Source organism: Chrysemys picta, chromosome 1 (genome assembly GCF_011386835.1).
Source record: "Chrysemys picta bellii isolate R12L10 chromosome 1, ASM1138683v2, whole genome shotgun sequence".
Lineage (NCBI taxonomy): Eukaryota > Metazoa > Chordata > Testudines > Emydidae > Chrysemys > Chrysemys picta.
This window is the reverse complement of record NC_088791.1, coordinates 162000085-162025766: the sequence shown is the minus strand read 5'-3', so window position 1 is coordinate 162025766 and position 25682 is coordinate 162000085. Positions and strand designations below refer to the sequence as shown.

At 38.1% G+C, this 25682-nt stretch overlaps 1 protein-coding gene and 1 long non-coding RNA gene across 15 annotated transcripts in view; both read left to right on the top strand.

The window, feature by feature from the left end:
• The window catches only part of HJURP (Holliday junction recognition protein), a 40945-nt gene extending 21393 nt beyond the window's left edge, over window positions 1-19552 (top strand). For 8 of the 13 annotated variants that reach the window (XM_005283707.5, XM_065588304.1, XM_065588313.1 and 5 more), the window contains 6 exons: window positions 2908-3018; window positions 4502-4583; window positions 8179-9674; window positions 10207-10270; window positions 14562-14649; window positions 18843-19552. In XM_005283707.5, coding sequence (XP_005283764.1) covers window positions 2908-3018; window positions 4502-4583; window positions 8179-9674; window positions 10207-10270; window positions 14562-14644 — 1836 coding nt within the window. In that variant the 3' untranslated portion in view covers window positions 14645-14649; window positions 18843-19552. Of the gene's footprint in view, window positions 1-2907; window positions 3019-4501; window positions 4584-8178; window positions 9675-10206; window positions 10271-13293; window positions 13402-14561; window positions 14650-18842 lie in introns of all 13 variants that reach the window. The other 5 variants (XM_065588281.1, XM_065588325.1, XM_065588290.1 and 2 more) reach the window with 2 other exon arrangements.
• A 5497-nt stretch (window positions 19553-25049) lies between these two features.
• LOC135982311 (uncharacterized) overlaps window positions 25050-25682 on the top strand; it is a 65747-nt gene continuing 65114 nt past the window's right edge. For both annotated transcript variants that reach the window (XR_010599585.1, XR_010599586.1), the window contains exon 1: window positions 25050-25423. This is a non-coding gene — a long non-coding RNA (uncharacterized LOC135982311). The remainder of the gene's footprint in view (window positions 25424-25682) is intronic.

Here is a 25682-nt window from a genome sequence, read left to right as displayed (position 1 = left end):
ATAAATAAATGGTGTGTCCTCATCTGAAATATTGTATGCAGTACTGATCACTGGTATCTCTAAAGGGATATTGCAGAATTAGTGAGTTCAGAGATTGGCAACGAAAGGATGTTGCAGAATTAGTGGGTTCAGATCAAGAGCATGAAAAACTCATCTGACAAGATTAAACAGATGGGGATTGTTCACATTAGAAAGGAGTTGAGTAAGAGGAGGTGGGTGTGATAAAAGTATATAAAATAATGAATTGTAAAGAAGCAATAGATCAGGAATTAGTTTTCCTTGTCTCTTAACACAAGAACAAAGGGCCATTTGGTGGCAAATTCAAAATCAATACAATGCGTAATTAGACTGAAACACCTTGCCCTCACAGGGCTGAGGCCAAGAATTTAGCAAAATCAAAAAGAGAGAGTTTTGATATCCATATGCAATCTGGAGTTGTTTTAAAAATCAAAAAGTTTGAAGGCATGTTAAATCTTATGCCTCAATGCATACGCCAATCTTTAACTGTTAGAGACCAGGATAAGACATTCCAGATGGGAGACAATCCAGAAGATTGGAAAAGGTCAAATATGATGCCCATCTATAAAAAGGGAAATAAGGACAACCCGGGGAATTACAGACCAGTCAGCTTAACTTCTGTACCTGGAAAGATAATGGAGCAAATAATGAAGTAATCAATTTGCAAACACCTAGAAGATAAATAAGTCAGCATGGATTTGTCAAGAACAAATGGTGTCAAACCAACCTGATAGCTTTCTTTGACAGGGTAACAAGCCTTGTGGATAGGGGAGAAGCGGTAGATGTGGTATATCTTGACTTTAGTAAGGCTTTTGATACTCTCTCGCGTGACCTTCTCATTAACAAACTAGGGAAATACAACCCAGGTGGAGCTACTGTAAGGTGGGTACATAACTGGTTGGAAAATCATTCCCAGAGAGTAATCCTCAATGGTTCACAGTCATGCTGGAAGGGCATAACGAGTGGGGTCCTGCAGGGATCGGTTCTGGGTCTGGTTCTGTTCAATATCTTCATCAATGATTTAGATAATGGCATAGAGAGTACACCTATAAAGTTTGCGTACGATACCAAGCTGGGCGGGGTTGCAAGTGCTTTCGAGGATAGGATTAAAATTCAAAATGATCTGGACAAACTGGAGAAATGGTCTGAAGTAAATAGGATGAAATTCAAGAAGGACAAATGCAAAGTGCTCCACTTAAGAAGGAACAATCAGTTGCACCCATACAAAATGGGAAATGAGTGCCTAGGAAGGAGGGATCTGGGGGTCTTGGTGGATCACAAGCTAAATATGAGTCAACTGTGTAATGTTGTTGCAGAAAAAGCAAACATCATTCTGGGATGTATTAGCAGGAATATTGTAAGCAAGACATAAGAAGTAATTCTTCCGCTCTACTCCGGGCTGATAGGCCTCAACGGGATTATTGTGTCCAGTTCTGGGCACCACATTTCAGGAAAGATGTGGACAAATTGGAGAAAGTCCAGAGAAGAGCAACAAAAATGATTAAAGGTCTAGAAAACATGACCTATGAGGGAAGATTGAAAAAATTGGGTTTGTTTAATCTGGAGAAGAGAAGACTGAGAAGGGAACGTAACAGTTTTCGAGTACATAAAAGGTTGTTACAAGGAGGAGGGAGAAAAATTGTTGTTCTTAACCTCTGAGGATAGGACAAGAAGCAATGGGCTTAAATTGCAGCAAGGGCAGTTTAGGTTGGACATTAGGAAAACTTCCTAACTCTGAGTGGTTAAGCACTGGAATAAATTGCCTAGGGAGGTTGTGGAATCTCTGTCATTGCAGATTTTTAAAAGCAGATTGGACAGCCACCTGTCAGGGATGGTCTAGATAATACTTAGTCCTGCAGGAATGCAGGAGACTGGACTAGATGACCTCTCAAGGTCCTTCCAGTTCTATGATTCTAAGATCTAATGCAGGGCTGCAGATTGCTCTACATGCCAACTGTGGGGTTCTGACACTTTTCTGTGATGCATCTACTGTTGGCCACTGTCAAAGACAGGAAAGTGGACTAGGTGGATCTCATGTCTGATCCAGGATGGCAATTCCTATGTTTTTGGTAAAGGCACATATTAACACTGAGAAGGCCAGAGAATCTAGAGTTAAGAGTGGAGACAAATCTCCCTTTTATGTAGGAGTATGGATTATCATTTGCATCTCATTTATTATTATACAATAGTTAGCATTTTTGTTATTTGCATCCAAGGATCTCAGTACTTTACAAAATTTTGTCTCAGAATATTTTGAAGTATTATTAACCTTTTTTACAGATGGGACTCTGAGGCTCAGAGGTTGACTTGTCTAGGATCACCCAACTAGTCAGTGATGTATAGCTATGAGAAGACAGTATCTTTCCATAAATCATTATCAGACTTCTCCTATTTAAAAATAAATTAAAGTTGAAGAAGGTCTGCTGGAAAGTAGTGGAAGTGGTATTGGCTTCTAGTTAGGCTATCTCTTTGGAGCCATGTGTACCTGTGAGGTCTTAGGAAGTGACTGTGAATTTCTTGTTTCCTATAGCTATTTATACATGCATCTAATGTGAACACAGTTTCATATTTTTCCTTAAAACAGATAATCTATATAATTGAAAAGTTAGATTAAAGTTACTGAATATTTTATACTGCTTTCTGTCTGGCTTCCAGTATAAACATCATTTACTTGACATGCAATGACCTGATTGGGCATGTCTTTATTGGTCAGTATTTATAGTGTTCTGTTTTAACCAATCTTTTATTTGTTTTTCTTCAAGTTTGAAATCCCTATGATTTGAATATGTATTGTGTTTTGTGAAGTTTTCTGTTACTAACTTGTTACTGTGTAAACATTTTTTGTTGTGGATGTTACATTTGACATGTTTTTGTTTCTGTGAATAAAAGGAGGACATTCTACTTGTAAACCCTTCTGAGCTGGAAATGAGAGAGAAAGTCAAAGTTCGTGTGGATGTGATAGTACAAGATGATGAAAGAAACATCCCTAAATGGATTATGGTAATGCATCTGCTTGGGTTTGTTAGAATTAATTCACTACTTAAAACTGGTATCTTTAAACTACTAGCCAAACCGTTGCTTGTTGTGCCTTGGCTAGGGGCAATCCAAATCTGTGAGAACTTCTTAGTGAAAAATAGGGTGAGTTTCTTGAAGAGGGAACATCTTATTCATTTATAAAAATTTGAATTGTTCGTCAATTTAAAGCAAACTTGTGAGTCCGTATACCAGTAAGTGTCATATTCAAATTTGTTTTCTTCCTATTCGGTTGGAGACCAGTGGTATGCCCCTAGAATTAGCTATCTTGGTTTATTAAGCCCTATTTTTGGCTGCTGAACAAAGACACAGTCTCAGTATATGGCAGGTACATTCATCACTGAACTAGCTCCTTTGTGTAACATTCCTTCAAACTCTCAAATATTGTCTTCAGTATCCCTGATTTTTTTTCTTTCAGCATAGGATACAGTGACCAGTATGCAATAGTAGTGGACTTTTTATTAGAATTGCATCACAAAGACCACCAAAATACCTTTCTTTGCTGCTTGTCACTTGAATTTTTATTGCCTTTTCTGGTGGAGTAGGGAGCGCTGGCTTTTGCCCATTGTGGAAAGCATTGCCCTGTTACCCTGTTTCCCCGAAAATAAGACATCCTCCGAAAATAAGGCCTACTTACAGTTTTGCCTCTCGTTGTAATATAAGGCATCCCCCCGATAATAAGACCTCCCCGATAATAAGGCAAAAAAATGTGTACCGTATCCTTCTTCATTGAAAAATAAGACATCCCCTGAAAATAAGACCTAGCGCGTCTTTGGGAGCAAAAATTAATATAAGACACTGTCTTATTTTCGGGGAAACAGGGTAGCTTTGAAACATTGTGAGATGATTCAAAGAAACTGAACAAACATCATTTAACTATTCTTTCCCGTTATACGTTATTTGCCTGTCATGCTAAAGGCTAACTTATGCAACTTAATAGACTTTCTCAAGAAGCAAATATTTTTGGGCTTGATGTTCATGGAAAATAAGAAATTGGAGGAAGTGGGGAGCTGTCTGGTTATGTAATAGTGTTTTATGTTATAGGGCTGCTGGGTTTTTTTTTAATTTATTGTATTTGTCAGATGTGCCTAGAGTGTTCAGATATGTGTTTTATAAATGGAAGTAAATTTAAATATTCAGGAAAGAAATGCAAACTTTATGCTTAATTTAGAAATTATACATGTCATGTAAGTTTTTGAATATTTTGCCAAATATCCTTTTTCTCAAGTTTTTATCTGTTGCTTTGTCTAAGAAAACATACTGCAACTGTAATTGAAGCAAAAGCAAATCTTAAATAGAACTTTTTCCTCCCTGTTTTACTGAGTTCTTCAGGGTATGGTTCATGTCTTTTGTACAGTGCCTAGCACAATGGGACCACAATCCTGAATGGGGCCTGAGTGCTACTGTAATATAAACATAAATTACTAAATAAGTTCTGTGGGTTTTTCAGGTTGCACCTGGTGAAAAATCAAAGCGTCTTCACATAACATCTCCATGGCAAGACTTGATGGGTATGACTAAATCTCCAGTTGGTGAGTATGACACTGAACTGTAGTTATTTAACAAATGAAAGAGAATGATAGAGAATCTCCAGGTTATAGTCAGGAGCAGAGGATGGAGGAGGATAATGTAAGGGCCAGATCAGATGATAAACATTCACATAAAAAAGAATCTGACAAATCAGAAAAGGGCAGACAAATAAACAGTGACAAGTTTTTAAAGTGCTTGTACACAAATGCTAGAAGTCTAAATAATAAGATGGGTGAACTAGAGTGCCTTGTGATAAAGGAGGATATTGATATAATAGGCATCACAGAAACCTGGTGGACTGAGAGCAATCAATGGGATACAATCATTCCGGGTTACAAAATATATCGGAAGGACAGAACAGGTCGTGCGGGGGGGGGGGAGGGGGAGGAGGGGAGTGGCACTATATGTGAAAGAAAATGTAGAATCAAATGAAGTAAAAATCTTAAGTGAATCCACATGTTCCATAGAATCTCTATGGATAGAAATTTCATGCTCTAATAAGAATATAACATTAGGGATCTGTTATCGACCGGCAATCATGGATCGGTAAGTCTAACGTCTACTGGGCAAATTAGTCGAAACAATAGTTAAGAATAAAATTGTCAGACACATAGAAAAACATAAACTGTTGAGCAATAGTCAACATGGTTTTTGTAAAGGGAAATCGTGTCTTACTAATCTATTAGAGCTCTTTGAAGAGGTCAACAAACATGTGGACAAGGGGGATCCAGTAGACATAGTGTACTTAGATTTCCAGAAAGCCTTTGACAAGGTCACTCACCAAAGGCTCTTACGTAAATTAAGCTGTCATGGGATAAAAGGGAAGGTCCTTTCATGGATTGAGAACTGGTTAAAAGACAGGGAACAAAGGGTAGGAATAAATGATAAATTCTCAGAATGGAGAGGGGTAACTAGTGGTGTTCCCCAAGGGTCAGTCCTCGACCAATCCTATTCAACTTATTCATAAATGATCTGGAGAAAGGGGTAAACAGTGAGGTGGCAAAGTTTGCAGATGATACTAAACTGCTGAAGATAGTTAAGACCAAAGCAGACTGTGAAGAAGTTCAAAAAGATCTCACAAAACTAAGTGATTGGGCAACAAAATGGCAAATGAAATTTAATGTGGATAAATGTAAAGTAATGCACTTTGGAAAACATAACCCCAACTATACATACAATATGATGGGGGTTAATTTAGCTACAACAAGTCAGGAAAGAGATCTTGGAGTCATCGTGGATAGTTTTCTGAAGATGTCCATGCAGTGTGCAGAGGCGGTCAAAAAAGCAAACAGGATGTTAGGAATCATTAAAAAGGAGATAGAGAATAAGACGGAGAATATATTATTGCCCTTATATAATTCAATGGTACGCCCACATCTCGAATACTGCGTACAGATGTGGTCTCCTCATCTCAAAAAAGATATACTGGCACTAGAAAAGCTTCAGAAAAGAGCAACTAAAATGATTAGGGGTTTGGAACGGGTCCCATATGAGGAGAGATTAAAGAGGCTAGGACTCTTCAGCTTGGAAAAGAGGAGACTAAGGGGGGATATGATAGAGGTATATAAAATCATGAGTGATGTGGAGAAAGTGGATAAGGAAAAGTTATTTACTTATTCCCATAATACAAGAACTAGGGGTCACCAAATTAAATTAATAGGCAGCAGGTTTAAAACAAATACAAGGAAGTTCTTCTTCATGTAGCGCACAGTCAACTTGTGGAACTCCTTACCTGAGGAGGTGGTGAAGGCTAGGACTATAACAGCGTTTAAAAGAGAAATGGATAAATTCATGGTGGTTAAGTCCATTAATGGCTATTAGCCAGGATGGGTAAGGAAGCGTGTCCCTAGCCTCTGTTTGTCAGAGGCTGGAGATGGATGGCAGGAGAGAGATCACTTGATCATTGCCTGTTAGGTTCACTCCCTCTGGGGCACCTGGCATTGGCCACTGTCGGTAGACAGGATACTGGGTTAGATGGGCCTTTGGTCTGACCCGGTACGGCTGTTCTTATGTAACATATTTATTGAAAATGCAAAAAAGTGGGTTAACCTGGACATAAAGATACAACAATTTGAATTCTTGAGGCGTTATATAGGCCCATTGTTAATGTTTTGCCATAGGCGTATTTTAAACATTTTTTAAAAAGGAATTATCTCTTATAAATGAACTCAGCTATTCTAAAATGGTCAGAGAAAAAGATACATTTAAAAACCCACCGTAATAAAGAATTTAAACATGGTCAAGTTATTCTATATTTTTGTGCTTGCTTTGGTTTAGCTGGTAGCACAACACAGTCTCATGGGTGTCTTGTATTTGGCAGTAACTGCTTGTGCAGGAGCAGCATGAAGATAATGGGCCTGATTTTTGCAGCCTTTAGGTAGGGAAAAACTTGCATTGAAGTCTGGTGCTCTTTTGCAGAAGGGTTTACTTTTTCCATGGTATTTTCACATCCTAACATTTGCTATCAGACATATCAAACATTCTGTTCCCTAGCATTTTAGACATAGCGGTTAGTGGGCTCCTAATTGCCGTTTGTGCCTTTTGAAAACATTTCCTTTCGGTACACAGTGCCCTGGGATTATAGAAAGTCCTCTTGATCCTTCCACATTTTTGGACTTAATGGGCTTCAATTACTAAAGGTGGGACAATAAAAGTCTTGGGTAAAAACTTGGCTTTTAAGGAGAATCATTGTACTTCTTTGAGGGAATAAAATAACCAAAAACTCTACATAAGGCTATGCCCTAGGCTTCATTATTCAATTGAACCTTGTTAATTTACACATTTGCTCATATGCAGATTGTAATTGACCCCAAAATCAGTAGTCTCCCCCGTGTCACAAAGACTTAGTAGTGGCATGCTGCCATTTATGAATCTTTGTTACTTTTACAGTAAATACTTCAGAGCACTTAGTAAGTTACTCATTATAACTTTAAAACAACATTACAATTGTCAAATGAACATAGTAAATTTTATGACACTTTTGTCTTTGCTAAGAAATTCACATTCTTTTCCCAGTCATTATTGCAGATTTGATAAGAGGAGAGGCTCTATTTGTCTTGGCAGTGAAAATATTTTGCACTAACATGCATTCACCACTGAGTGTTGTACATATTCTTGTTGCAAGAAGTCCTTTTTGGACGACTCCCACTTACACCTCAGAAGAACTTTAAAATAGTTTGTACTCCAAGACACTTGGTATCCATTTTCTACAGTCTGTTAATATAGCCTTGTACAAACTTTGATGAAAATTTACTAAAACGTATTTGTCCAGCAACAATCCTGTAACCTGATGGGAATCGTGATGAAAAACACTAGAAATTTTACTCATGAAAAAAACAATCTAGAATTTTACAAGGCTTTATTAACAGCAAATGAAGATCAACACTGCAAGAATATTTGTACACCTTCTAATATTTAAAATTAGATTTATGCTATGTAATTAATACATTATTTGAAAGGTTCTAATCACTGTTGTATATAACTTTATTTGGCCTAATACATAACCAAGCTAATGGTTTCAGAAGGAAAGCAGAATCTAGAAATGCACCTCCTGCATCCAGTCTCTCATACTATGTGTTTCTGCTTTTCTTATTTCAGCAGATAAGATAACTCTACCCAGACATGTACCTTTTCTGGAAAAAAATGAAACGGGCTATGATAGCTTCATGGAAGAGTACCAGTCTGCAAATGAAGAATGTTCCTGGAACAATGTCACACTTGCAGATTTGTATCCAGGAATGGTGGAGACACTTAGCAAGTTGATGAACAAACACTCTCAGAAAAAAGCAGCTGATTCCATAATCAGACACTACAAACACAGAGGATGGCCTCCTAGAAAATCAAAGCTTAATGTCACCATAGAAAGAATAAGAAGGTTCAGGACATCTAAATTGAAGCCTATGCTGCTTAATACAAATAGTAATGATCATAAATTGCCTGTTGGAAATAATTTAAATGAGCGTAACCAACTTCATGATGGCAAATGTCAGACACGGTGTGTGACTAATGGTGAATCTGGTATGGTATCTTACCCACATGGTAGTACAAGTGAAATGGAAATAGATTGGCCTGGAAATTTAGAAGATAATTCATACATTCAAAGAATAGACCAAAACATCTCCGAGTCTGTTTTTCCAAATGTTACTGCTAGAACAGAAGAAACATTTCTAACTGAGGGTCCACCTCAGACCACCGTGTCATTACATGACTCAAAAGGCAGCCCAAATGGGAAGCTGCCTGAAGTACTTTCTCTGGGATGCTTTTCTGTAACTTGCACAACATCTCCTTGTCTAGTGAAAGAGAGCAAGAACGGCAAAACTGACAATACAGCTTTCGATGGTACATCAGGGTTCCATTTGTCCACTTGCAACTTGAATGGTGATGCTAATACCTTTCCACCACTTAACAACTATTCTCTAGTAAGAACATCAAATACATTAATCAGAAATCCTGAAATAAAAACTTTCAGGGGAGGTTTTTCACTGCAGCGCAGTCATTCTTTTTCCTCACTTCCTGTGAATCAAAGTCCAGTCAAGACTCACCAGAAATGTGAAGATGAATTTGAAAAACTTTACCAGAAGCTGTGCCCCAAAGAACTTCAGAAACCTCTTAAGATTAGAAAGCCTCTTTCAAACACTAAAGAAAAAGAGAGACTAATCAAGTCTTACTTCTGTAATTCTGTAAAGTCTCATAAAAAATATGATAGTGCATTTGACGAGGTTTATCAGAGATTGTGTTCCGAAGGGTTTCCAAAACTGCCCACGTTTCTGAGAGCTTCGAACTTAAGGAAATATGAAGGCATACAGATGTCAGAAACTGTAAATGCTTTAATTAACTCACCCATACGAACTTTGCCTGCAGTTACCAGAATTAAAAGAGTAGCAGATTTCCACAATGAAGATCTTCTGTCTTCACCTGTAAAGAAACTGAAAAATATACCTGATGATATTTTTCCTAGAGCAAGTAATCAGTCTCCTCATAGAAAAAATATTAATCCTCAGACAACTGGCCTGGATTTCTCAAGTGTGATGGATGGGATTGTTCCTGGCATATTTGATAGTCCTAATTGTCAAAGTCAGGCATCTGAAAACTTTGTAAGGACACTTTTACTATACTATTTTTGGTTGATAATGTGCAGAAGTGTAAAAAATTATATCTTGTACTATAGTCATTTTGAAAAAGATTGATTTAGTCCAAGAGAAGCTTTAAGTCAATCTAAAATTTCTGCTTCAGTTTTTTGACCAGTATGGTTGAAATGCTTGAAATGTTATTAAAATCATGGGCCCCCTAATCCCATTTCCCCATTTTAGGGAATATGGCCCCTACAAATATTCAACAAAAGTATTAGTTTAATCTTAGTTCATTGCAATTGAGTTTAAACGGAATAAAATCTCAAACTATGAGCATTGTTAAATCCTCTTCACAGCCCTGTGTGAGAGAGGCAGGCAGAGAAACTGAGCCGGACAAGATAATGGCCTGGAATCATTAGACTCCTATTAACTTCAGTGGGTTTTAAATCAGGCCCTTAGTGCAGGATTCCCAACTCCTTGTTCTGACCCAGGCTGTTAACTGTAACACACTTGTAAGTGTCTACTTTGATTTAATTTCTCAGTGCTTCATTTTCAGGATTCTGGGTTTCATACTTCTTCAAATCACACTTATCCAGTTAGTCCAAGTACTTTTGTGCAAGGTAAGTTTCAAAAGGCATTATGAATTACTTTATCAATTAGGAGGGCTTTTCTTAAAGGGAAGCCAGCAGATCTCCAACTCATTCATTCTGCAGACCTCTTCCTAAGGGACACCCATTCTTCTCCCAACAATCCTTGGATATGTCTCAAAATGTTCCTTTCTGGAGATCCCCAAGAAGGGCATCCTGGACCACAGCTTGAGAGTTGTTGGGGTGTTTTACTTTTTTTCTTTGGATAAGATCAGAATTTTCTTCTTAAGGCTTCATTTAATAAATACTGGTTTTCCTGTTCCCCTTCTCTGCTGTATTGCTAATATCTTACATAGCTAATATCCGTTAATGTGTAATAGGGAAGTCGCTGATTAGTTAATCATGTTTTCAAGAACTAAGTTTTTTACTACCACTCTTGCGGAGTTCCTGCTTCCAGCTCTACAGAACTGGTGGTTACACAGTAACAAGATTACAAATATGTCCTAGGTCAGGTCTACACTGCAGACTTATATCAGTATAACTATCTCTCAGGTGTGTGAAAATCAAGGCTCCTGGATGACATAGTTATACCAACCTAACCTTCAGCGTAGACAGGGCTATGTCAGCAGAGAGCTTCCCCCATTGACATAGACGCTGTCTCTTGCAGAGGTGGATTAATTACGGCGATGGGAGAAGCTCTCCCAACAGCATAGGAGTATCTTTGCTTAAGTGGTGCAGCTGCACTGTTGCAGCATTGTAAGTGTAGATCTGCAGGAGGACTTAAACTAAATTAAAGTGCTGCCAGCGAGTCAGCAAGAAGATTTGCTCAAGTTCTGAATTTGAAAAATTAAACTGGTATGAGATTAGATGAGCACAAACTCCCGGGGCCTATAAAATTCCTAATCTTTATATTTACCATCAAAAAGACTTGCTGAGAATTGTAAATCTGAAGCTTGAGATTTAAAATAAGCTACTTCAGATACAACAGTACCTGCTTCAATAGTTCTCATAGTTAAAGTTGTCAATATTTCCAATGTAATACATTATTTTCAGGTCCATCTAAATTGGCCATAAAATCTCCAGGCTGAAACTTATGGGGACACTGTCAACTTGAAAAATCTCATTACTCATTGGAGGTGTTATACATCCTCTTGTTGCAAGAAGTACATAAGATAACCTGAAAGTGATTCAAGATTTTTTTCTGTTTCCTCGGCTTTTTTTACTTTGTGCATTTTGACAGCACTGTGTTTGTTCACTTTCATGATTCTGTTAATGGTGAGTTGTCATTAGCATGTCATCACTTTTGCATTGCTCTTGGGGGGAGCAGGTATGCCTCTCCTTAGTGCCTGTAAGGGGGCATTTACTTTTTACCAGAAACACAAGAGAAGAGCTTCTGCTGTTTCTAAGTTTGGTGCCATTAGAGTGTACCCTTTTCCTGGGAGCCCTGTGTAGGCAAGAGGCAAAAAGGGACAGCCAGGGGGACCCCCTTCTTCCCTTCACAGACCATTTTGTATGTGGCTGGGGGTGGGGACAGGAAGGTTGTTCATCCTTCTCCAAACTATAGTGTAGACAAGGGAGTAGTGGGAGCCAGGAGAGGGATTTTTCACTCTTTGGGACTCCTCTAGAGTTCAGAGGTTGGGAGGTCTTGCTTCAGTGCTGCTGCTGCTGAAGCTGGCCTGCAGTCAGTAGTGTAAACAGAAGCTGGAGACAAGTGGGAAATGGGCAGACCCAGACACATTTAATGGGTGTGCTGGCCTTTTCCCTTGATGAAAAGACTCTTCTAAACATCAGCAGGGGCGGAGGAAAGCCCTTAAGATTTTTAAAGAAGTCATGTAAGGGGAAAGAATTTTCTGGTCAGAGTCTTTCTTGCTCTCTTACAACAGCATTTAGTCAAGCAAAATTTTTCAGGTTATCCATAATGTATTAGCTATATTGGCAAAAGCTCAGTTTTGCCAGTATAAACTGAATCTGCACTAGGCATGCATTGCCACTGTGGTACACTTATACCAGCAAAGCTCTCCTAGTTGTAGAGCTGGGCTAAATCTGTACAACAGCTAACCTAGATTGGTGGTATCAACATAATTAGAGTAATAAACTTTCACACTTTGGGGACCGCATCTTTTTCCAGAGGTTACCCTTTGACAGAATAGCTTGATGGAGATCCAGCTTCTGGTCTCAAAGGAGGTGTCATTTACCTCTGATATCTCTTGTCATCCTTGCCTTACATCCCTGGATCTCCTAGTGATAACTTTTTGGTTCCTCTGATCTACCTTCTGTGATCTCTGAACTAGTTGTTTACATAAATATCCTTCTCCAAGGAGGATATGATATTCTCTCATGAAATGTCCATTCTGGGGTTCCCAAAGAAGGACACACTTGATATATAGGGATGAACAATTTCAATCATGTCAGAGGAAAAGTGGAAAATAGTATGTAAACAAACTTGACTTTCTTTTCTTTAAAGTTGTCGCCCTGATCTGCTTGTTAAAAGTGACAGTATCGGATACGTTTACAGAAAGTAGACATGAAACGTTCCTGTGAGGTTATCTAGCCCATCTCCATTTCACGTCAGAGTTTTATTTCCTGTTATACACTTTTGTTGTTTAGCACAGTTAGTCCTTGCATGTCCCAGGTGATGGAGCTTCCACCACCTCTGTTGGGTCAGGATTCTTCAGTCTAAATAGCTTTTGTTTCCCTCTGATATTCAACCAAAATGTTGACATTTTTATTATATACTGCCTTTATTATTGATACTCCCCTGTATCTGTGATATTTTATACTATTTAAATATTTTGTAGCCCACTACTATGTTCCAGTTCATACCTGATTAAATGCCAAACTATAAGTATTGAACTGTCCTAATCATTCTTTATAAATCAATCACAGCAGCCCTTCATGTCATTTCTTGTTGCTGTTCCCTAAGTTCTGTCCAGTTAGTATAGGTCCAGTAATGAGTAGCGCCCTGCAAATCCGCAGATATCCGCTTAATATTTGTATACATGAATCATTTTTGCTGATCGCAGATAGATGCAAATCCAAATTTTGCATTTGCACAGGGCTCTAATAATGAAACCCAGAATTGAATGCCGTATTCCATGTCTGATGACATACAAGCGATATGGAAGAGGGACTGTTCACTTTCTACTCCGATCTGATGTTTCTATGTAAGCAAATTGCACTAGCTTTTTTCCCTACAAGGTAGCATTGCAAACATGTATCTAATTTGTCTACTGCCATCAGTTTCAGCATTTCTGTTTGAGAAGTTTCTCACTCCCATTGAACATTTGTGTTCTGAATTATTTTCCCCAGATATATGAATGGACACTATCAAATTTAACTTCTTTTAGAAAAGTGTTTCTGTTACACTAGAATCTTTTCAGCAAGGGAAGAACTAAATATGCAGGGGAAATGGTGACAGACTACATAAAACAATCTCAAATGCACATAGTTAAAAGACTGGAAAAAATATACTTTTTTGTTAATGCCTTACAGTTTTAATAATCTGTGTTTCTGGTAAGTATAGTAGGTACAAATTCTTCAGAAATAAGGTTTTTTTCATGTTAACAGGTTTCAGGGTAGCAGCCGTGTTAGTCTGTATACTCAAAAAGAACAGGAGTACTTGTGGCACCTTAGCGACTAACAAATTTATTAGAGCATACAACCCACTTCTTCGGATGCATATAAAGTGAAACATATATTGTCTTGTAAGACAACTCCCACCTGTTCATGCTCTCTGTATGTGTGTATATATATCTCCTCAATATATGTTTCACTCTATATGCATCCGAAGAAGTGGGTTGTAGCCCACGAAAGCTTATGCTCTGATAAATTTGTTAGTCTCTAAGATGCCACAAGTACTCTTTTTCATGTTAACAGTATTTCTTTAGGTCTCATTTTTCCAAGATAAGTCTCATTTTATTGTTTGCTCTGAGTTGTTAACCTCTTATATCCCTTTGTATTATATCTCTTAACTGATGTTTGCAGCTCCCCGCAATGCCTTTCTGTGACCCTAAACCTAATTGCAAGATATTTCCATCCTTTTCTAATGCTGATAAATTATAAGGTCTTTAAAGGAAATTAGTTTTACATTTAAGTATGTTCACTGTTATAAAGTACAAATTGTATTTGAAATTAAATTTGGCCAGAGGCTTTCATGTAAAGAACGTTCATTATACTTCACAGATGGAAGTAAGTTGATGCTTTTTTTTAATACTTAGAACTGCTGCTCTGAGCTTGCTCCTAAGGTCAGAATAGTCCAGTATTGTACTGGATAGGTTGCTCAATGTGATGCTTAACCTTATGACCCCATTATTTTTATTATCAGAATCCAGGATTGCAAATGTCTATGCAAGTATCCCTAGAACATTGCAAAGTAATGGCTCATCCAGAAGTGCACAAAAATATTAACAAAGGCAAGTGACTTTTCAGTAGTTACAAAATAGCAGCAAAATAAGTTAGATTTTTTTTTTTTTTTAAGAAAATGTTTACAAATGTGCTGTGCTCCTTTGGAGGAGTGGGGGGGGCCTAGGTTATGGACTTAGGATAAAAAAATGATTGCAGCTAATCACTGAATTGATAACACTACATTACTCTTTGTATAAACCTATATTTTTAGGATCCATTTGTCACTGACTTTTTGTAATATATTGTATCAAGGGACTTTTTTACATTAAGATTTTAAAGGCTGTAGTTGGTATGTATACATGATACAGGAATACATTATTTAAATCTATGTGCACATGTATGGAATATATGATAAAGTATGAAACGTGACAGACATCTTGTCTGCCTTATCAATATATAGAAAGAGCACTAACGTTCCAATCTGCAGATTGACTTAACATCCGCAAGTATTTTTAAACGTACCACAGAATTTGCTTCTCTTCTCATCACGTGTCCTTCCCTAAATCCTATCCTCCGTCCGAAAAAAATTACTTTTCTGAGACCCAGGATTAATAACTTTAGTACATTGACAGGTTCAGGTTTTGATATCTTGTGGCATACTAGCTAGAAACAGGTACAATATTATCTACCACTGGAAATGGGAGACTTCCAGCTTTCCAGTGGGCAAATATTAATTTGTGATTTTTGTTTAGAAAGAAAATATTAAGGTAACAGATTTCTGAAACTTCAGCTCCCTCAGAGCCTTGTTCTTTTGTAGACTCATAACTAATCCAGCTTTATAGACAACAGAATACACAATACAGTAGACTCATAGACTTTAAGGTCAGAAGGGACCATTATGATCATCTAGTCTGACCTCCTGCACAAAGCAGGCCACAGAATCTCACCCACCCACTCCTGTAACCAACCCCAACCTATGTCTGAGTTATTGAAGTCCTCAAATCGTGGTTTAAAGACCTCAAGGTGCAGAGAATCCTCCAGCAAGTGACCCGTGCCCCACGCTGCAGAGGAAGGTGAAAAACCTCCAGGGCCTCAACCAATCTGCCCTGGAGGAAAATTCCTTCCAGACCCCAAATATGGCGATCAGTTAAACCCTGAGCATGTGGGCAAGACTCACCAGCCAGCACCCAGGAAAGAATTCTCTGTAGTAACTCGGATCCCACCCCATCTAACATCCCATCACAGACCATTGGGCTAATAATCAAAGATCAATTAATTGCCAAAATTAGGCTATCCCATCATACCATCTCCTCCATAAACTTATCAAGCTTAGTCTTGATGCCAGATATGTCTCTTGCCCCCACTCTTCCCCTTGGAAGGCTGTTCCAGAACTTCACTCCTCTAACGGTTAGAAACCTTCGTCTAATTTCATGTCTAAACTTCCTGATGTCCAGTTTATATCCATTTGTTCTTGTGTCCACATTAGTACTAGGCTTAAATAATTCCTCTTCCTTCCTGATATTTATCCCTCTGATATATTTATAAAGAACAATCATATCTCCCCTCAGCCCTCTTTTGGTTAGGTTAAACAAGCCAAGCTCTTTGAGTTTCCTTTCATAAGACAGGTTTTCCATTCCTCAGATCATCCTAGTAGCCCTTCTCTGTACCTGTTCCAGTTTGAATTCATCCTTCTTAAACATGGGAGACCAGAACTGCACACAATATTCCAGATGAGGTCTCACCAGTGCCTTGTATAACGGTACTAACACCTCCTTATCTTTACTGGAAATACCTCGCCTGATGCATCCCAAGACTGCATTAGCTTTTTTCACAGCCATATCACATTGGCGGCTCATAGTCATCCTGTGATCAACCAATACTCCGAGGTCCTTCTCCTCCTCTGTTACATCCAACTGATGTGTCCCCAATTTTTAACCAAAATTCTTGTTATTAATCCCTAAATGCATAACCTTGCACTTTTCACTATTAAATTTCATCCTATTACTATTACTCCAGTTTACAAGGTCATCCAGATCTTCCTGTATGATATCCCGGTCCTTCTCTGTATTAGCAATATCTCCCAGCTTTGTGTCATCCGCAAACTTTATTAGCACATTCCCACTTTTTGTGCCAAGGTCAGTAATAAAAAGATTAAATAAGATTGGTCCCAAAACCAATCCCTGAGGAACTCCACTAGTAACCTTCTTCCAGCCTGACAGTTAACCTTTCAGTATGATCCGTTGTAGTCTCCCCTTTAACCAGTTCCTTATCCACCTTTCAATTTTCATATTGATCCCCATCTTTTCCAATTTAGCTAATAATTCCCCATGTGGAACCGTATCAAATGCCTTACTGAAATCAAGGTAAATTAGATCCACTGCGTTTCCTTTGTCTAAAAAATCTGTTACCTTCTCAAAGAAGGAGATCAGGTTGGTTTGGCACGATCTACCTTTCGTAAAACCATGTTGTATTTTGTCCCAATTGCCATTGACCTCAATGTCCTTAACTACTTTCTCCTTCAAAAATTTTTCCAAGACCTTGCATACTACAGATGTCAAACTAACAGGCCTACAGTTACTTGGATCACTTTTTTTCCCTTTCTTAAAAATAGGAACTATGTTAGCAATTCCCCAGTCGGATGGTACAACCCCTGAGTTTACTGATTCATTAAAAATTCTTGCTAATGGGCTTGCAATTTCATGTGCCAGTTCCTTTAATAGTCTTGAAGATGAAGATTATCTGGGCCCCCCGATTTAGTCCCATTAAACTGTTCGAGTTTGGCTTCTACCTCAGATGTGGTAATATCTACCTCCATATCCTCATTCCCATTTGTCATCCTACCATTATCCCTAAGCTCCTCATTAAAGACTGAGGCAAAGTATTTGTTTAGATATTGGACCATGCCTAGATTATCCTTAATCTAGTAACCTTTTAAAAAACGACAAAAATATATTTTCAAAAACAATTTCTCTAACTTATATACAGAAAATGTAGTAGGCTGGTTATGTGTGTGTGTGTGTGTTTCTGCAGTTTCATCTCCACTTCTGCTTAGCTGTTTGCTGTTTTCATTTTCTTTTTTAATTAAAGTATGGAATTTCTCTCTGGTTAAGGCCTTTCATTTATATATGAGATTAAAAAATAGTTGATTTAGTGGATGATCTTGAGCAAGCTAATGGATAGGTGGTCTTTCTGTGAGCTTTGCTTGAGCTTGCTCACATAAATATTTTTTATTACATCTTTACTCAGTTTCTTAATTCATGCTTTTTTCTTCTCTCTGTTATAAGTGGAAACCTCTCCCTATGATATGGGCAAGTTGTTTTGAGCCAGAAACTTTTTTTTTCTTCGTGCCTACAAGTAACAGGCTTCATGTGAAAAGCATTAGTGACTCTTCGATTGCTAACTTATCTGGAATAGAAAATGTGTTCCTTAATTGCAAATCAGTGACTATACATTTGTGTAACCTGAATTAAGACTCAGATGGATAGTTTCCTCAGGCCAGCGCTATGATAGCTTTAGAGGTCCAAGAGATGACTGCAGTAAACATCCTGGAAATGGAACTTGCCCTGTGTGGTTTGAAGTCTTCAGAAATCTTAGTCAAGTAGATAACAAAGCTGCTGTATGTTCTAATCAGCAGCTGGGGAAGAACCAGCCAAGTCCTCTTGTGTCTGTAATGACTTTGGATTTGGTAATCTCTAGCAAGAAGCTAATTATTAAAGATCAACTTCAGAGATGGAAAGGTCAATAACTAACAGATTTATTATAGATCTGTTATGAATTGTTGGCTCAGACTGTATTCAGATAGACCACTTGAGGGTGTGATCACAGAGTGGATTAGTTTACAACAAATTTAAACAACAAGCTGCCAATCCTTCAATTCCTGAGGGGGGAAATGAAAAGTAGAGCTGTAGATGAATTCTGTATAGATGTATTTGCTTCAGTGGAGCAAAACTTTAATTTACCTTTCTGTTCGTACACATGCAGTAAGTTGTTTTTAAAGCTTTTAACCTAAATTAGGTTAAAGCAGATTTCATTTAATTTATTCATATTATTTAGGCATTAATACAATGAAAAAATAAAGGATTTTCGGCAGTTGGGTGGATGTGGGAATTCCTGTATTAGGCCTATTGCATTTTGCCATTAATATTTTAAGGTTACTAGATTCTTTGCTTTGGCATTCAGCTTCTGTTCTGTTCTTTGGAGATTCAGCTAGCATGGATGCTTTTTAATTACCAGTAACTTATGATCTAAAATTCTTTTCCAGGGTATCCAGAAAACTCAGCTACAATAATGGGAGAGAGAAAAGCGCAGGTGTTCTTTTGGAAGACTTCATCACTAAAGATACAGAAGGAGCATTTCTGGAAGGCTACAGAGAGAATATTATTTTATAAATTTGTAAAGACATCAAAGACATTTTAATTAACCATTGCAATCTGAAAATTGCATTTTTTGATAGGGAGAGAGCTGAGGAATAGTGCTCTAGTATATAGTTAGTCCTGCTATGTACATTCCCTCTCATCCAAAATAATATCTTGGAGACCAGCTTTGCCTTCAGCCAAGGTGGGCCGGGCACCTTTCCTTAATGAGGAGTCATTCATTTGGCCCCAGAAGTCCACCGGAGGGAATCAAGATTCCTTCTTTGGGCTGAATTATTTGTTAAACTTTTATATTTAGTAGTGTTTGCCATAATAGAATGTGATTTGCATTTCTTTGTTTGCTTATAGACATGGATTTTAATATGCTAATAATAATGTACATTGGCTTTGTATTCCACCAGAATTCCTAGCCTCTGCTGTGCACCCCTGCTTTATATATACACGTTATTAAGCTCCTGGAAACACTGGTCTGGAAGGTCCAAATGCAGTATAATGTATTATGACTTTGTAATGTACTATCAGATTTGCGATTTTAATGTTTAATTTTCAATTTACTTCATCATAAATCTTAATTGCGTAATAAATTTTTTATACATTCTTGGATTTGGCAGTTTTTTATAAAGTTTAATAGATTACGTTTGTTTTACTAAATTTAGGGCTGTCAGGCGATTAAAAAAATTAATTGCAATTAATGACGCAATTAAAAAAATTAATTTCATTGTTAAACAATAACATGCCATTTATTTAAATATTTTTGGGTGTTTTCTACATTTTCAAATACAGTATGTTGATTCCAATTACAACAGAGAATATGAAGTGTACAGTGCTCACTTTATATTTATTTTTTATTACAAATATTTGCACTGTAAAAAAAATCATATTCTTCAATTCACCTAATACAAATACTGTAGTGCAATCTCTTTATCATGAAAGTTGAACTTATAAATGTAGAATTATGTATACAAAAAAATGCGTTCAAAAATAAAACAATGTAAAACTTTAGAACCTACAAGTCCACTCAGCCCTATTTCTTGTTCAGCCAATCGCTCAGACAAACCAGTTTATTTACATTTGGAGGAGATAATGCTGCCTGCTTCTTTTTTACAATGTCACCTGAAAGTGAGAGCAGGTATTCTCATGGTACTGTTGTAGCTGGCATCACAAGATATTACATGCCAGATGTGCCAAAGATTCATGTCCCATCCACCATGCCAGAGGACATGCATTCATGCTGATAATGGGTTCTGCTCGATAAGAATCCAAAGCAGTCCGGACTGACGCATGTTCATTTTCATAATCTGAGTCAGATGCCATCAGCAGAAGGTTGATTTTCTTATTTGGTGGTTCAGGTTCTGTAGATTCCGCATGTAGTGTTGCTCTTTTAAGACTTCTGAAAGCATGCTGCACACCTCGTCCCTCTCAGATTTTGGAAGGTACTTCAGATTCTTAAACCTTGGGTCAAGTGCTGTAGCTATCTTTAGAAATCTCACATTGGTAACTTCTTTGCGTTTTGTGAAATCTGCAGTGGAAGTGTTCTTAAAATGAACAACGTGCTGGGTCATCATCCGAGACTGCTATAACATGAAATATATGGCAGAATGCGGGTAACACAGAGCAGGAGACGTACAATTCTCCCCCAAGGAGTTGAGTCACAAATTTAATTAGCGCATTATTTTTTTAACACGTGTCATCAGCATGGAAGCATGTCCTCTGGAATGGTGGCCGAAGCATGAAGGGACATATGAATGTTTAGCATATCTGGCATGTAAATATCTTGCAATGCCGGCTACAAAAGTGTCATGTGAACGCCTGTTCTCACTTTCAGGTGACATTGTAAATAAGAAGTGGGCAGCATTATCTCCTGTAAATGTAAACAAACTTGTTTGTCTTTGCGATTGGCTGAATCAGAAGTAGGACTGAGTGGACTTGTAGGTGCTAAAGTTTTGCATTGTTTTGTTTTTTAATGCAGCTATGTAACAAAAAAAATCTACATTTATAAGTTGCCTTTTCCCGATAGAGATTGCAATTCAGTACTTGTATGAGGTGAACTGAAAAATGCTATTTCTTTTATCATTTTTACAGTGCAAATATTTATAATCATAAATAATCCACACTTTGATTTCAATTACAACGCAGAAAACAATATATATGAAAATGTAGAGAAACATCCAAAGTATTTAATAAATTTCAATTGGTATTCTATTGTTTAACAGTGCGATTAAAATTGCGATTAATCGCGATTAATTTTTTTTGATTAATCGCGTGAGTTAACTGCTATTAATCTACAGCCCTAATTGTATACATTTTTACTATGGGATATTTTTAAGTCCTGTTTTTAAATCTGAACTCTTCAAAGTGCAAATTGTTAGTGAAGGGAGGTCAGACAAATGCTCCAAAAGGTTCAGAAATGTGGATTTAAAAAAAGCTTGCATGGTAGGTGTGGTTGGTATCATTGCTTATTAAGATTTCCCAACACTTCCTGTTATAAGACCCTGTTTTCAGTTACTTATAGCAACCAAATCTTTCAAGCTGAAATTTTCCATGCTGAATGTTTGCCTCAGGCTGAGTTTTGAAACATTTCAGCTAAATTATTCAACAGTCGCCACTCTCTGGCTGCCCAGCTCTGAAGACAATGCAGAAGTAAGGATGGCAATACTGTGACACCCCACCCCACCCCCTGCAACTCCCTTTTGGGTCAGGACCCCCCAATTTGAGAAACATTGGTCTCCCTGTGAAATCTGTACGGTATAGAATAAAAGCACACAGAAGACCCGATTTCATGGTCCTTGACTTGTTTTTCATGGCCATGACTTTGGTTGGACCCTAGTCATCCTCATAGAGTGACTGAGCATGTTCCAGCTCAGGGCTATGCAGGCTAAGCAGGACACTCCCTCTAATGACTGTTCTGGGCCTAGGTGCTGCTGGGCACTGAAAATCAGAGCTCATTTTTACAATGCAAATATTTGTAATAAAAAATAATGTAAAGTGAGCAGGGTACACTTTGTATTCTGTGTCGTAACTGAAATCAATATATCTGAATATATAGAAAAACATCCCCAAAAAATTAATAAATTTCAATTGGTAGTCTATTGTTTAACAGTGTGATTAAAACTGCGATTAATCGCGATTAATTTTTTTGAATTAATCACGTTAGTTAACTGCAATTAATCGACAGCACTACTAAATATGAACTTGGTGTTGCAATTTCATCATTCCCAGTCTTACAAATGACAATTTCCTCATGCTAATGTGATGTAATAAGGGTCCACATACTCTATAGCACAGAAAAAATAACATGCTAGTGACCCCATGTTTGGTAGGTACTTCAAGGGCAAATGCTCTCCCAGATTTACAGAGCACATCACTTCAGCTGGTGCACGTTTTGGCTTAGCTGTCATTGCTGGGTAATCTTTTCTGCTCCATGAAGAAAACTTTCTAGCTGTTGCAAGCACTTCATTGTGTTGTGGGTCTTTGTTTTGTTTTTCATGGCCCCACTTCCTGTTCCTTTCTTGGCAGGGAGATTGTTCTAATGTAATTGCTAGTATAACTGCTGCAAGCACAGCAGCTTTATTACAGCCCTCTTTCAGGCCACAGGAGCATGCTTCTCTTTCCCAACAGGTCCTGGGAGGTTTGATGCTGCTTCCTAAAAGTTAGAGGAATCATTTTAAGGTTCCTGGTGCCCATTAGGTCACATGCACATACATTCTGTGTCCACAATAACCCTAACTGGCCATTGTTGCACTCCTTAGGAAGGAAAACCAGTGTTCCGTATGCATGTGACTTTGTACCGAGGTAGTCATCTGGTTGGTTGGTTGGTTGCATGTATATATTACTGTAGTACCTTGGAGCCCCAGTACAAAAAGATGGTCCTAACCCAGAAGAGCTTTCAATTTCAGTGTAAGATGCGAGACTTCTCATCTGTTTTTTGAGAAACCAGAAAACTTGTTCTAAGGGCAACAACTCTCCCCAGCTAACAGTTCAGCTACCCAGTTCATATTGACTTTAAAGATAATTTTATTGGGAAAATAATCGAGTGAAAGGTAGGCAGAACCTCTCCTGAATATTACAGAAAGCATTGCTAAGTTGTCGCTAATCTTAGTAGTAGAAAAGGCTCTTGTGCATGTAGTTTTAGAAGTCCTTCATCCCAATCTCAAGCGCTCTCTTTTTGTTTGCTATACCCCCCAGGATAGGTGATATGGCACAAAGGAACATAAATCAGTTATAAGATTCCATTCACTGGGTGGGTTTTTTTGACTTTAGGAACACTGGATTCTTCCATGGGATGATGTCTGTCTTTTAACAATAAACACAAACAATTCTTTCTTATATATTTTTTGTTGGCTGATGTTTCTTCCTGTTCTAAACACACATGAATAGTAGTTGATATGCTCTACAAATACCCTTTCCAATGGATCTTTTAAAATAAAATTCTTCCCCACTCAATGATCCCAAATCCTCTCCATCCTTGAAATATTGCATGCATAATTTATCTTCTTTTGTTTTAACTCTTCTGAAACATCTTTAAAGTAGATTTCAATATGTTCCTTGGATGGGCCCTGGCTGTTCTAGGGGTAATATTTCCAATACAGGTGATAGAAGGTGATGTCCATTCCTACCTAGCAGTATTGTACAATTCTTACTCAGTTAAGCTATAGTAGAAATTATTTAGAGAGAAGCTATCAGATTGAGTTTAAATAGATATATTCCAACATACTTGTCCCAACAGACTAGAATTCTAGAGAAGTGGTCCAGGAAAAACCTCGAGGCATTTGTTTGATCCTGTATCTGATACTAATTTCTGTAAGTGAAAGAAGCTAGCAGTTCCCGATTGAGGATGCTGAGAGTAGCGCATAACAAAAATTGTGGAATTCTTTGTCATTTGTTTTTCAATATTTAGTTCTATCCACTATCTAAGAAATGGTGATGTATCCAGGGAGCTCTATTGATGTGCCAGGTGACACTGTTGAAAAACTTATAGACTAGACGGGTGATATCTGTATGACATCTTGGCTCTACATGGTACCTTTTCTGTCTGGTCTGCCATCTCTTGTCTTAGTCATCTTTCCCCTGTTCACTATGGCTTTGTTCTTTTTCCTCTCTTTGTTTCTTTTTCTTTTGACTTTAGTGAATGTCAAAAATTCTTTTGATATGATGAAGGTGGTTTCAGACTATACTGTATCATTTTAAAAGTTTGTTATTAACATTGTAAAATATTTAAATAGCGCAAGTGTTTATTCTTAATATTATCCTAATAAATTCACTTTTATAGTTCATTGTAATTATATAACATTTAATCAATAACACCAAAATATTTAATCAATAACACCAAAAGTTACGTCAGGTCCACTAGGTGATATGTTGCCTAAAGAGCAGGGAAGAATTCTCTGCCAGACAGCTTGTTTTTAAGAGGCATTCAGCAACCCCCAAAAAACCACTATCACAAAAAAAACCAACAAAGGCTATTGCTGGGCCAGGTTATGGCTTTCTGGGATGTAGTGCCTAAACGCAACAGGCTTAGTCCAGGTTAAAAAGTGAACCTGAGACCAAAGAGCCAGCAAAATGCTTCATTATATAGATATCTGCAGCCTGGGGAGAAAAAAATCTCTATCTCACACAGCAACAGTAGAAGTGTCTCAGTGTATTATTGACATGAACGTTACGGATATTTATCTTAAAATGGAGGCTGTGGTGACAACGGTAGATAATTTAACCATTGCAGTGATCAGCCAGGAAGGGAAAGCTAAGTGCGGGAGAGAATCTCTGATAAGTTCCATCTACACTTCTCCCACCAAACTGCGAAGGGACAAGTAAAAGAATATTGCAGGCCCTATGTTGGTGTAAATTGTCATAACTTGACTGAAATCAGTGAAGACTGACAATGCCACAGAGGGAACCAAGTGTACTGACTTAGGCACCAACTCAGTAAAGGACTTTAAGTACATGCCCTTAAGTGTAGCAAGCGCTTAAATGCCACTGACTTGAATGGGCATTAAGCATAAGTGCTTTGTGGAATTGGGGCCTTGATAAAGTTCTCTGAACCTTGATTATCAGACACTTGGGATTTTCAGCGTGAGAGAGGGAAGCCAAAGATACACTCCATGCACAGAGTACAAGCAGTGTGTTACAATGTCACTGGCCCCTTCGAGAGGGAGTGTGGGGTCCAGTGCACCTGGACTGATTACCTGGTGCCCAGTTGTGCTTAAGGGAAGGCACCTGGGCCTTACAAAGGGCTAGACAGCTGCAGGTTAGCAGCAGTTACAGGCACTGTAGGGCATAAGAAGGCCCTGGCTGGGCTGTTAATCAGTAGGAGGAAGATAGCAATGGAAAAGGCTATCCTTCAGGCCTCCTGGAAGGCTGGCTGTGCTGTGCTTAGCACAGCACAGGAGGTGAACAGTACTGGAACTCCATAGGAAAGACAGAGCCTCAGGGAGGAGGGACTGGTCCCAGCTGAAACTGGGATGAAGAGATTGTAAGTCTTGAGTTTTCTTTTGAAAGACTTTCTGCAGGTTTTAATAAACTGGACCCTAGGAGGGGGGAATGTTCTGAATATCTGGCCTGTGTGGACTTTTTAAGGGAGACTGAGTTAAATAGAAGCTAAGGCAGGTCTCAGCAGAGCTATCTAGCCAGGAAGTGGGTAATGTGGGGTAGGAGTGCCCTTTGAAAAAGTGAGAGAAACATAGGGAGTAACAGACCCTGGCCAATCTTTATTTAGATGAAAGGCTTCATAA